This window comes from Capsicum annuum, chromosome 11 (assembly GCF_002878395.1).
Source record: "Capsicum annuum cultivar UCD-10X-F1 chromosome 11, UCD10Xv1.1, whole genome shotgun sequence".
NCBI classification, from domain to species: Eukaryota; Viridiplantae; Streptophyta; class Magnoliopsida; order Solanales; family Solanaceae; genus Capsicum; species Capsicum annuum.
In genome coordinates, this window is record NC_061121.1 from 3298222 (window position 1) to 3312784 (window position 14563).

A 14563-nucleotide genomic window follows, 5' to 3' on the forward strand; every position below is an offset into this window, starting at 1 on the left:
TTCAAGTTGTGTTGAGTTCTTTTTAAATCACAAGTTAGGGGACCAAAGTCTTATTAACATTGGAGACAATAATATTGACTCTACCAAAGTTCAGGCCAAAAAATTTCCTCAACATAGAAAAGTAAAAGCTTTATGGAGGTTTTATTGTTATATTTCTTTTGAGGTATAGTGATTGAAAGCAAAATTATTATGAGGAAACAAAGAAAGGTCTAGAGTCTATAAATGCAATAATGTTAAGAAATTATAATTTGTTAAATTTTCCTAACCAAAAGCAAATTAACACTTTCTGGTTTGAAAAAAAATTTCACGTCTTATTTGTGTTGGGGTGCACCTGAAGTTTCTTAGATTTCTGGATGAAACTTCCTAATTTATTGGTGATTAAATCATAAAAAGAGGTGAGTACGTATATTAATTAATTACTCCTTTTCTAAAATAACTGAATTGTTATGTACACTCCTTAAAGAAAAATCTTTTAAGACAAATTGTACGTTACGTTTTACTATTGCTCTTTTAATTGTTTTTAAATTACTCTCTTAAAATAATATAGATTTAAAAACCTCAATAAATGAAAGGATAAAATTGTTAGAAATTTCTATTATGTCTTGAAAAATAAACTATTAATTTATTTTGAACATTAAAAAATAGCTCATTGTTTTGCAATGTGGGGAGTATTGATTTAGTAATACAAGAATTTGTGAAGATATTTTTGACAACATACCTTGTAAAATTTTACGAGGCTTGAGCCGGGTAAAGTGTACAAAGATCCTACCGCTATTTTGTGCTGGGTAAAGTGTACAAAGATCCTACCGCTATTTTGTGGAGGTAGAGAGATTGTTTTTGAAAGATTCTTGACTTAAGTGTAACAATTTCAGATACAAACAAGGAGGAAACAGTGAAGAAAATTAATTAATAAGGATACAATACGAAGTCTACGAGGTAACTAATAGGAAAACCGTTGTATAGTATTTAGAAAACCAGGAATAATAACAATCACTAAATAATGCGGTAAATGAAGCATAGAATAATCATAAGAAAATAAAAGGGTAGTTTGGTGCACTAAAGCTATCGCTATGCGCGGTGTCCGGGGAAGTGGTCTCATTACAAGGGTGTATTGTACGAAGCTTTACCTTGCATTTCTGCTAGAAACTGTTTTCACGGTCTGAACCCGTGACCTCGTGGTCACATGACAGTAACTTTATCAGTTACTCCAAGGCTCCTCTTCAATAATCATAAGACAATAAACCACGAAAATAATGCTACTAGTTAGACGAACTTTATTATATTTTCTAAACGCACTATCAGTGTATAATTAAGTGCTTTACAACACAGATCCATTGAACCTTGTACTTAGAAGAAATTAGATAAACACAAATCGATCAATAAATAGACCACTTATCAATTTTATTTATCTTTACTTAAGAAAAATTAAGCTTTTTTCAAATATATATAAATGGCTGTGACGTTCCTAGCTAAGTAAATTGTTATTGTTGACGTTGAGAGATCTAAATTTCTAATACTTGACTGTATTTTCAGTCTTCATTGACTATTTGCAATAATAAGAAAATATCTGTTCTTTTTTATTTTATTCTCCTCTTTTAGTAGCCGTTTGGTTGTGAGTATTTTTTTTACTTTTTTTCGAAAATTATTTCACTTTATCATGAAAATTTCAAATACAATTTGAAATTGTATTTGGAAAAGTGGAAACAAGAAAAACAACTTTTCACTTTTTTTATTGTTACTTCTCTCACAAAATTTCAAAAAACAACTTCAACTTAAATTCTTTGCCAAAGACAACTCCAACTTCAATTCCAACTATATTTCCAATTCTGAAAAATTACATGTTTTCATGGCCAATCGGGGCTTTAGTTCTATTTTATTAGTGAATGTTTGGTGTGTATCTGTTCAGTTGAGGGTTTTTCAAAAACGACCCCTCTTCCTTTATGAGGTAGAACTGAGGTCTGCATATGTTTTACTCTCTCTAGACTTTATCTGTGGGATTACATTTAGGATGTTATTGTTGTTGTAGTTGTAGTATTAGTGAATAGATCTTTTTGATTTAATAGATTTAATTCTCTTTTGCATCCTCGATAAACTCTCTTTAAAGATAGAAGTGCATTCAAACTTCGTTCTTTTGTATACTACACGTAGTCAAGAGTCGAGCATTTGGACCAAAAAAATAGCATCAAAGTTGAGGCCAACAAAAAGTAAAATGCTAGGGGTGTGCATCGGTCGGTTCGGTTTTATATATTATCGATTTTCGGTTAATTAGTTTTTAATCCTTATCGGTTCGATTTTCGATTTAACTGATAAGAAAATACTTATAAAATAGAAATAGTAGTAACTAACATGAAAAAAAATCGCATTTTGAAATAATAGGTTTGTTAATTGGTAGAAATTATATATATATATATATATATATTCTTATTGGGTTATTGGTTTACCCAATAAGAAAAAATCGAACTGAACCAATAACCCAATAATTTTTTTTATAAAACCATTAACAAATCATTAACCCAATAATAATAAACCAATAGCAATTTTATCGGTTCAATTTATCGGTCAGTTCGATTTTTGCACAGTTCTATAAAATCCTATGGAAATTTCCATGTTACATTTTTCTTTTTGGGGTATAACGATTGAAAGAAAAAGATTATGAAGTACTAACAAAAAAAGGTCAAGTATTAATAAATGCAACAATAACGTAAAGAGATTATCGTTCATTAAAATTTGCTAAACCAAAATGCAAATTAACACTTTCTGGTTTGAAAAATTCTTTTCACGTCGTTATTTATGTTGGTGTACATCTGAATTTTCTTTGATTTCTGAAAGTATCGTGAAACTTCCAAATATATTGGATGTCTAGTTTAATATTTATATCAAATTATACTAATTTATTATGATAAAATAATTTTTTTAATAAAAGGGTGAGAACGTATATTAATTAATCACCGATTTAGTAATACAAGTATTTTTGAAAGACACGTACAACAACAACGACGCATTCAGTGGAACTTTAGAAGTGTGATTTGAAGATGGTAGAAAGTACGCAAATGTTATCATTCTCGTAGAGGTAAAGAGGTTGTTTTCAAAAAACCCTCGACTCAGGTGAAGCAAATTTAGGTACAACGAAGAAGAAAACAGTGAGAAAATATAACAACTAACGAAGAACATTGCAAATACAACAGAGAAACAAGTACAACAACAAATAGTACGAAGTAACTAATAGGAAAAACCTTATATAGCAATTAGCAAATTTATGTATAGTTAAATACTTTAAAAATCAAATCCATTGAATCTTGCATTTAGAAGAAATTAGATAAATACAATAAATTCAATAATAAAATAGACCACTAATTAATTTATTTTTCTCTAATTGAGAAAACATAAGCTTTGTCAAACATATATAAATGGCTATGACGTCCCTTGCTAGGTAAATTGTTATTGTTGACGTTGAGAGATCTAAATTTCTAATACTTGACTGAATTTTCAGTTAATATTGACTATTTACAATTAAAAATAAATAAATATTACGGTATGTACTGGAAATTAGTCCAAAATGATATCATCAATTGCACGTTAATTCTTTTATTTTATGTCATACAAACATGAATTGGATATCCATTTGTTTCGATTTGAAATTATCCTGAGAATGCAATAAACTTATTTAACTTAAAATTCTAAATGTTTATAATATAGTGCTAAAAAATATTTTTTGATATTGTGATCTTTAAACATGTAAAATTAGAAGTAAAATGAAAATGGAGAATTATAGACTTAAATAGATCGAGTAAAAAAATAAGACACATAAATTAAATTACAATATCTATACACATGTATATACATGCACGTAGGATCTTAATATTTTGTGAATATAAAACTAGTGTTCGTTGCTTTTACTTATTATGAAAATTGTTGATAGCTTATTTTTTAATTTTATTTCTCACTCAAAGTCTGTTGCTTTTTGAAGTCTCGATTAATTTGGACTGTTCAATATTTATTTGCATAATTGATTAGTTTGGAATCACTTTGCATAAGGAAAAATTTTCGTTCTCAGGATTCGAGTTCGAAAACTTTAATTAAAGATAAAAATAAAAGGTTTAATTCATCTCGTCCAAGAAAAATAAAATGATAGCAGTGACTTAATTATACGTGAAGGAAGTTAGTACTTTCTTCCTTTTTTAATTTCAAGCAGGCATATATAAATTATTGGCGTTCTAAAATATTCCATGTATATTCAGTTTTAAAAAAAATTAAAAAAATCTATGTATATCTTATTTGTCTTTGATCTTTGTACTATTATGACTCCCTGCATTTATTTTTATTTGTCTATTTTTTTATTTTAAGATGTTCAACAAATACTTGTTCAGTTTATAAGTTGATATGTATATTCAGTTTTAAAAAAAATTAAAAAAATCTATGTATATCTTATTTGTCTTTGATCTTTGTACTATTATGACTCCCTGTATTTATTTTTATTTGTCTATTTTTTTATTTTAAGATGTTCAACCATACTTGTTCAGTTTATAAGTTGATAGATAATTTATTTATTTTTACCCATTATTCTTAATATTAAATATAATTTATTATCTAATGCGTTTTTTAAAGCACTAAATTATTATATTCAAATATGATAAAATTACTGCTATCATTTACCGCTTCTGAATTCCTATGTTAATAAAAGTTGATAAGTAAAGATGAACGGAGAGTGTAAAATATTTCTTTTTCAATCCACATTTATGTATTACTTTATTTCCCTTTCCTAAATGAATGTGACAACTTTAGTAGCTAAGCATTATATAAAACTAATTCCATTTGGAAACAGTCTCTATCCATTACAAGTAGGCTAAAAATTAATTTCATTGGATGGGAAGTCGTAGTCGGGCACATTTTACTCTCCTCAGACATCACTTTGCGGGATAAATTTAAATATATTATTGTTGTTGAAGCCGCGGACAATGTCGTGTTGTTTGTGTAACTGGCTTTACCTGCTTAGTGCGAAAGTGCGTAAAATAGGCTAATTCTTTGAGGGTAAGGTTGGGTGGTGGACTATGTTAATAGGCTACAACATACTCAGGGGTCGTTTGGTCGGAAAATAAGTTATCCCGAGATTATTAATCTCGGAATTAATTATCTCATTCTCAAGAAGGGATAAGAAAAACATTGTAATCCCGCAATAACTAATCTTGGTATAAGTTATCCCATGCATTTTGTTTCAACCAAACATGGGATAAACTCTTCTTCTAAATTAATCCCGAAATTAGTTATCCTTATCCCTCCTACCAAACAACCCCGGGTCTAATTGGACCTCCCCTTGATGGTTTAATCACTTTGGGGTCAAAAATACTTATATTATATCTGATATTTATATCAACATTAACCATTTCAATCTCAGCATTTAAAAGTTTAGTTAACATATACTGTATATCATTTATGCATAAGACAGGCAAATATGTTAAGATACACTTAATCATGGTAATCGAATGTGGATAAGTTTTTCGTTGAAATAAAGGATGATTAAATTCTAACCAAAAAAAAAAAGGATGATTAAATAAATTTTACAATTTTTTTTTAAAATTATTTGTCTTTATTTACTACTTCTCTATTTTAGAACTTGTTTCAGAATTTAGATTGTTTGGGTTAGTTTCAATTAATAAGTTTCTAAATGATGTCCAAGGTAGTTTTGATTTTTATAAGTTCTAGAAACCAAGTGATTAGTATCTATAATTAGTAGCTAATCAGCAGTTGTCAACAAGATTTGAATAAGCAGCTCACCTAACACAAACTCTAAAGCATTCTAGCTTCTTTTTTTTTCGACCGAGGGGGGGTGGGGGTGGGGGGTGGGATAACTGTCGTGTTCTGGTTTAGTTTTCGCTCATCTTGACTAAATTCACGGAGTACCTGCTATCTATCACCATCAACGGATATTAGATAACTCTGTCCACCAAATGGCCTACCTTTCGCTCACCTCGACTAAATTCACGAGATACCTGCTATCTCTCACCATCAACGAATATCAGGTAACTCTATCCACCAAATGGCCTAACTTTCGCTCACCTCAACTAGCTTCACGAGATATCTGCTATCTCTCACCATCAACGGATATCAGGTAACTCTGTTCACCAAATTACCTAATTTTCGCTTACCTCGACTAAATTCACAGGATACCTACTATCTCTCACGATCAATGGATATCAGGTAACTCTGTCCACCAAATGGCCTAACTTTCGCTCACCTCGACTAAATCTGCGAGATACATGTTATCTCCCACCATTAACGAATATCAGGTAATTTTGCCCACTAAATGGCCTAGCTTTCGCTCACCTCAACTAAATCTACGAGATACCTGTTATCTCCCATCATTAACGAATATCAGGTAACTCTATTCACCAATACTACAACAGATGGAAAGAATCACCTAGTAAGTATTATTTATCTCTATTGTTTTTTAAGCTTTTGTTGCAAATATGATGGGACTTGGGAGCTTTATTATAAATAAGGTTTCATTTTCAAATAATTTTCTAACTTCTCCCCATTTTGATATATTCATCGCTTTCGTTAGAAGTTTTATTTTAATTGCAAACTTAACTTTTTCTTAAGTTTTCTGTGTATGTATACCAATCTTACACAAGTGTTTTGTAGAGTCAAATATGATTTTAAAATCGCAGCAACCCTCCATTTATATATGAAATAATTTTTTATTTTTTTTTTGGTTTCCCAAGGTATCCGACCTCTTGCTTAAGGGACATAGCGTTGAACTACTATGCCAACTCTGATAGTTATATATGAAATAATTATACGTATACAATCAAATCACTTACACTTTGAATACTCTAATATGTTCACAATTAAATCACTTCTAATCTCTTAATTGACCTCCAACTAATTCAGGTTGCTAAAATTGCCAAAATCGTGTCATATACTCAATATTTTTTATACAACTACATTAGTTAAATTTCTTTTTATTCCTATTTTTTTTTTCCATTGTCTAGTAATTATCCACTCTCAAAGAAGTGTAACGCAAAAATCTTCTTCCTCATTTCAGGTTTTGTTATTTATTTATAAAATTCATATTGTTCTTTATTTGTCTCTGTTCTATTTTTCTCTTTTTCTGTGTCTATTGTCTTTCTAGGCCTTCTTCAACATGAGGAATAGCAAATAAGTAACTAATTTCAAAATTAATTTTATGATAAATTTATTTCATATTTAATTAAAAAAATTATGAAATAATTTATTTAAAATTAATTATTTTAAAATTATAATATTATTTTTATCTTATATTTAAAATAAAATAATTAATCTCAAAATAACTAATTAATTTTCAGGGACATGAACCCAAAAATGATAAAAGTGACATAATTGGACCGTTTCAAAGCCGCAAAAATCACCGCGTCTCAGATTCTTATTTTTTCCATTTCCCATTATAGACTTCCTTCTGAAGAAAAATCCCCACACGCTACTTTAAGGTGTTTTCTTTTGAAAAAAAAAAATTATGATATCTGAATTAATTTTGTGTACCTCGTTAACTTCATATAGTACATGTCACCTTTTAATAAATAATAAATAATAAGTATATTCACATAAGTTAAAATAAACATGAAGAATTATCACTATATCACACCCTGAATGCTAATTAAAATTATTTAATCATATACTTGATTAAATTTACAAAATATCTTATCACCTTATAACAACATATAACAAGTATACTCACGTTAAGTTAGAATAAACATGAAGAAATTGAGAATTTGTGATTCTCAATCAACTTTATTCACCACTGTATTACACCCTTCAATGCTATCTAATGCTATATTTTAAATGTCCTCAAAACACCTTTGCCCCATAATATACCTGAGAAATTTCTCATTACTTTCCCTACACATTCTTAATTTTTCTTTTTTATAATTCATACTTCGTCATTTTCAAAAGGTGAAATTGAGCCTAGGCTTATTTGTTCCTATCCTCTACTTCTTCTAGTCTCTCCAACAACCACCATCCATTAAACAAAAAAAACTTAGTGTTCAAATTTGAAAGAGTTTAGTTCTCTTTCTTTTACTTGTTTCTCATTGAAAGGGTGAGGTTAACAAGTGAAAGGAAAGAAACTATGGGAAAAAAACTTGATGCTTTACTAGGAAGAAACTTTAAGACTAGTAAATTCAAAGCCACTGCAAATCTAGCCATTTCCAGGGTTGTTGTACTCAAGAACCAGCGCCAAGCACGGTGCTCAATCGCCCGGTCTGATGTGGTTCAGCTGTTAAATCTTGATCATCATGAAAGAGCTCTTCTAAGGGTAATATATTTATTTTACTATATGGCATTTTTGATCATTTGAGCATGTGGGGGGGTGTATATAGTGCATGTCGAGTTGAAAGTGATAGATTCAGTTGAAGGAACTTATAGAATCGTTTTGGTTTATATGATTCTTGATGTTTGTAGGTTGAGCAAGTGATCAAGGAACAAAACATGTTGGATGTGCTTGAAATGGTAGAAGGCTATTGTCTTATGACTATTGAAAGGATCAACCTTATTCAACAAGAGAAGTTGGTGTTTTCCATTTATTTATGAGTTAATGGTCGAAAATACACTTAAAGTATCTCGGTCTTTGGGGTTTCATACCAGACCTATCAGGCATGCGAGTTTCTCATTTGAGCTATCATGAACTATTTATTAGAACACCTCAAACTATCAAATGTTCATTTTGGCTAGTTGAAATATCACCATCCTTGAGATAGGAAAAGTGAACATTTGATAGTTGAGATTTGTTTTGATAAATAGCCGGTGATAGTTCAAGCAGGAAACTCATACAAACTGATAATAGTTGAATTATGAAGCTCAAAAAATCAAGATATTTTAGGTGTTTTTGACACTCCACACACTTATTTATTCAATCGTCGATATATATTGTTTTTATGTGTTCAATTACTGAGCTTTATCATGATCTTTCTGTAGAATATGTCCTGAGGAATTAAAGGAGGCGATATCGAGCTTGATTTATGCAGCTTCAAGGTGTGGTGAGTTCCCAGAACTTCAAGAACTTCGAACTATTTTCACGTCAAGATTTGGGAAAGAATTCACAGCTCGTGCTGTTGAGTTAAGAAACAATTGTGGAGTAAATAGTAAGGTAATATAGTATTCTCCTAGTATACAAAATGGCATGCTATAGTGTACTAATTTACGTTTTTTCGCAAAGTAGATGATTCAAAAGCTGTCAACAAGGATGCCTAGCTTAGAACAAAGAACCAAAGTACTTAAGGAAATTGCTGCTGAGAATAACATTGTTTTGAAAATTGAGGAAACAATTTTGGAAAATACAGAGGTATGTTTGAGATAATTCGTGTTTGAATATTCTCACATCCAGTCTTAAATTATTACACAGATATTGATTGATAACTTATAATATTGTTGAAAACAGGAGGAGAAAGATTCTGTGAAAAGCAAGGACCAACCTGAGAGAAAGCTGTCGAGTAAATCATCGGAGTATAAATATGAAGGTCCTGGGCCTCAAGAGATTGACCCTGAAGCTAGGAGAAAATATAAAGATGTAGCAGATGCAGCTCAAGCAGCTTTTGAATCTGCTGCTTATGCAGCAGCAGCTGCAAGAGCAGCTGTGGAACTCTCTCGGTCTGAATCGCGTGATCTGGATGACCCTAAAAGCCCGAGTGAGAAACCAAGGGATGTATCAGACTTTCATAAGGATTTAAAATCTGACTTTCATGCAGGGGAGGATGTTGGGGATGGAGTTGAGAAAATCCAGCCTAGTCAGAAGTATGGTTCTAATTCTGAAGTCGACCAATTCTCCAAAGATGAGGTGGAAGAACTCAAACAGAGGAAGTCTAAAGAACAGTTCCAGAGATCGGTTTCTGCTTCAAGTTCTGATTCAGGAGACGACATTCTTGTTGATGAGGTGACAGGTCCTAGGCATGGTGTGATTTTTGATGAAATCGAGGAAGAAATTGGAGAGGAAAGCGAAATTCCACCGTTAAAACATCCTAAGAATGAAGTTTTTGGCACTCCAGTTCACCAAACAGGAAATGAGGAGACTGAGGGATTCACCGAGCAAGGTGCAGTAAAAATAGACTTAAATAAGAAGCCAATATCAATGAGAACTAGAAAGAACTTTTACTGGTGACCAAGGACGGATAAATGTTAATGTAAAGGAGATTGAACAATTCACAAAGCAGGGTGCAGAAAACATAGACATAAATAAGAAGCCAATATCAATGAGCACTAGAAAGAACTGTCACCTGATGACCTAGGACAGATAAATGTATGCTGAGATTTTGCCGGTTGCTGCATATATTGTGTGCTTTATGTATATCATAGCTACATTTTTTCTTTATTTGTGGAGAGTTTGTAAGTTTGAGGACATATTTTGTGCTTGTCAATATATCATAGCTTCATATTTTTGTTTGCATAATTATAAGCTCTATACAAATGATGTGATGTTTCATGATCGAAGCTATGACCAGACACTAAACTTCTTTTGATTCTCGAGGTTCGAAACTTCAATGCTATGGACTACTATAACTATGAAAAAATGGGTACAATGTGCAGTTTCAGCAAAGATGTAATGTGAGCTGATAGATCAGAAAATATTTCACATGCCAGTTAAAATAAAAAATATGGAGTAGTTGTAAAAGCAACACACACTAAAATATGTAACAAATGGAAACACTGAGAATGACAGGTTTAAATAGACAAATGCAACTTTCTTTTGCTTAAGGTGGATAAGCATATGTATACCCCATATCTATGTCAGTCTTCTGAACTTAAAACCACTCTATATCGCTCGGACTCTCCAAATATGCACCCATACACATGTCGGATCCTCCAAAAATACACTACTTTTGGTGGATCCAACACACATCTAGTGACATTTTTGAAGAGTCCGAGCAATACAGAAACCACTTGCAGTTCGGGTCCTATAATGAATCATGGAAGGCAGTGATGACAGTAAAACAGACAAGAAGTCTTAGAAAAGCAGATTAACACTACAAAACAGCAAGATTACACAATTTTAAAGTCTACAAATATCTACTTACAAAACACCTGATCAAGTATATTCCTGGAGTAAAATGTAACATGTAAATATAATCACTAGCCTCTATCGACGTTTCTTGCCAGGTTGGATCAGGTCAGCAAAAGACTGAAAGTTCACACCAACATCCTCGTCATATTCAACTCCAAGTTCCTCCTGAAATACACATGAAAATTAGGAACGGACATCAGAAAGAACGAGCAAAAATATGAAAAGATTCACATGTTAATACCTTGAACTCTTTTGGATTTTTCGGTGAGTTCTCAGTTATGGCATCCCATACATCTCTGAACATTCTTTTTCGCCTTCTCCACTGATTTAAAGCTTCCGAATACAACCCCTCAATGGCTTTTCTATCTTCTGGACTTACAAGAGTAACACCTTGCCGCAATTTAATTAGTTTCTTTTCCATCTCATCAACCTTAAAATGATAAAGAAGTTAGGATACTTTTCAACTTATGCTGGAAGATCAGATTCATACGCTCGAGAGTTGACAGATTATTCTTTTCATCTCCTACCTCTTTTCTCAGTTTAGATTCCTTAGCTTGTATCTCTTCCATCGTCAAATTTGACTGCAGAGACTTCATCTCTGTAACATCACTCGAGTTGAAGATTATCAAATTCAAACAACGTCGTACAAATTTGTACTAATAACACACAGACAATAGGCAAGGAGTATCAATCAAGAATACCTGCTTCAACCTCACTGATGGCCTTTTTCTGTTCATTCAGCTGTTCTTGTAGATTGGCATTTTCTTCCTTCATTTTATTAAGCTCTTCACTGTCTGGGATGTCAAACTGATCTTGCCGAGCCAGAAAAATTTTCTGCTTGCCATACTCTTTAAATGATATCTTACCACTGTCACATAGATTATCCAGGGCTTTTTGGACTGCAGTTTTTTTTAGGCTAAACTTTTGCAGCGCATCTGCCACATTTTGGACATTCAATGGTCTATTTTGCTACATTAAACACCACGCAGGAAAAAGGAAAATCAGAGACTATAACTAAAAATTCAAGAATTTGCAGACATTTCTATGCAATAACAAGACTTAGGAACATTTCATAGCAAACTAATAGCTATCCAGAAAAAAAAAAAACAGACAAGAAAGCGCCATATTATCTTCACGGAATATTGATAAGCTATACCCTCTGTCAAGACACTAATATAGGCAACAAAGGTAATACACTTTGCCACACACAGTAGCAACAAGCACTGGAAACTCCAACTGCAGGTGTAACTATCTAACACTTGCTTCCTCTAAATTTTTACTGGAATTTTTACAGGGAAGCAAATATGGTATAACGTAGCTTGATTACATTGGAGCTAATCAGTTTAATCAACAACAGCTTTTGATGTTTACAACTTAATCTTCAGAGCCAAAAAGAAAAAAAGCAATGTACTGATCATTACAGTACACTTGCATGACTACTTTTACTACATAGCTACTAACTTTTAGCGCAAAATCCCTTTCACGTTTCAAATTGAATACCTATACCACCGAAGCACATAGCAATAGCTAATTTCAGTATATTACGCATTTATCATAAAACAATCACACTTCCAAAACAAAAGTTCGTCTCTGAACAGCAAAAATTTCGCTAAATCTTAAATCCTTTAACTACTTTTATTTACATATCACAGGTGATGAGTCAAATGAATAAAAAATGTAATTAACTGATCATTGCTTTATCCAAATTCCAAACAGCATTACAATTTGCACAAGAAATTTTACTGCATGGCTGCTAATTTTAAGCGCAAAATTCTCATTCATGTTTCAAATTGAATATCTATACGGTTGAAACACAGAAATAGTTAATTTCAGTAAATTATCCATTTATCTTAAAACATAAAAAACTTTCAAAACAAAAGTTCAGCTCCGAACGGCCAAAAATCTCTAAATCTTAAATCCTTCAACTAAATTTATTGACACATTGCAGGTGATGAGTCGCATATCAAAAATGAAGAAAAATGCATAAAAAAGCACGAGAAATATGAATTAGCTATACTAGTTAGCAAAATGATGAACTGTCTCTTATCTCTTACACAAAATTGAGCACAATTCCTGCAAATTCTCAAATAACGGAAAATTCTCTGTGAAAGGACTACATTTATTTACACATTGCAGCTGATCTGCCACATATCAAACAGAATTTGTTTAAAGAAACACACAAATGCACAAAAAAAAAAAAAAGAAAAACACTAGTAGCATCGAATTAGATATAATAGTAAGTAAAATGATGAACTGTATTAACCTCGTTCACGAAATTGACCACGATTCTACAAATATTCAATCAAACAGCAAGAATTCTACAATTCTTAGATCCTTTACCTACTTGCATTTACACATTGCACAAATGCACAAAAAACACTAGAAAAATCTGATTAAATACACTGATTAGCAAAATGAACTGTGCATTACCTCATTCACGAAATTGAGCACGATTCCTGCAAATTTTCAAATAACCAAAAATCCACAAACTTTAAGAGCTACAAATTAAATTTCAAATACAAATATTAGGGAAGTCAATTCAATTTTATTGAGCAAAATTCTTGCAAATTTTCAAATATAATGTAAATTGAGATTTCAAATACGAAAATTAGCAAACTTAATTCCATTTTAGTTAGCAAAATTCCCGCAAATTTCCAAATATATATTAAAAAAAAAACTCGATAAAACTTTAGGAACTGTAAATTGAGATTTCAAAGACAAATATTAGGAAATTATATTGAGCAAAATCCATGCAAATTTTCAAATATAATGTAAATTGAGATTTCAAATGCGAAAATTAGCAAACTTAATTCCATTTTACTTGGCAAAATTTCGGCAAATCTCCAGATATGTACTAAGAAAAACTCGATAAAACTTTAGGAACTGTAAATTGAGATTTCATGTATGAAAATTAGCAAACTCAATTCCATTTTACTTAGCAAAATTCCCGCAAATTTCCAAATACATATTTAAAAAAACTCGATAAAACTTCAGGAACTGTAAATTGAGATCTCAAATACGAATATTAGCAAATTCAATTCGATTTTCAAAACGGAATATTAGCATTATTCAGTTAATAGAGTGATTTACCTTCGGTGTTATCAGCTTTCGGAGCCATTGATTAGGGAAATTCACAGCGCGGGAAAATATAAACTTTTGGCAAAATCTCTCTCTTTTGAATTGTAAAAAAAAATGGGAGAGAATATATATAGGGGAATGAAGGGCCGTTGATACGATGTCGTATTACGGGGCTGGGAATTAGAGAATTACCCTTGTTTTTGTCGTTAATTACGAAAAGAGGATTATTACCCTATAAGCTATAGTTGCATTTTGTATACTATGTTTTAAGAAATTAGTGCGAAAATAACCTTGACATTATAGTTCAGAAAAGTATAAACTTGTGATTTTATACAAGTTTTGTATTGGTAGAGCATAACTTCGGTATAATATTCATTCTACTTATGTTGTTAAATTATTCACAAGTCTTATCGGATTGATAAGTGTTGTCGTGTTCACAAGTTAAAGTTGTGCAGTGCG

The 14563-nt window shown here is 31.4% G+C and overlaps 2 protein-coding genes across 2 annotated transcripts; one reads left to right on the forward strand and one right to left on the reverse strand.

The window, feature by feature from the left end:
* Positions 1-7485: 7485 nt before the first annotated feature.
* Positions 7486-10414, forward strand: LOC107847805. Its single transcript, XM_016692302.2, has 5 exons — positions 7486-8287; positions 8434-8537; positions 8947-9118; positions 9191-9313; positions 9410-10414. Exons 1-5 carry the CDS (start codon positions 8102-8104, stop codon positions 10124-10126), a joined length of 1302 nt encoding a protein of 433 aa, XP_016547788.1. The 5' UTR covers positions 7486-8101; the 3' UTR covers positions 10127-10414.
* Positions 10415-10969: 555 nt separating this feature from the next.
* On the reverse strand, positions 10970-14196 carry LOC107847806 (homologous-pairing protein 2 homolog). The gene is made up of 6 exons (XM_016692303.2): positions 14117-14196; positions 13457-13482; positions 11728-11995; positions 11554-11624; positions 11268-11456; positions 10970-11191 (listed from the first exon to the last, which is right to left on the reverse strand). The coding sequence occupies exons 1-6, from the start codon at positions 14142-14144 to the stop codon at positions 11102-11104; spliced, it is 672 nt and encodes a 223-aa protein (XP_016547789.1). The 5' UTR covers positions 14145-14196; the 3' UTR covers positions 10970-11101.
* Positions 14197-14563: the final 367 nt, after the last annotated feature.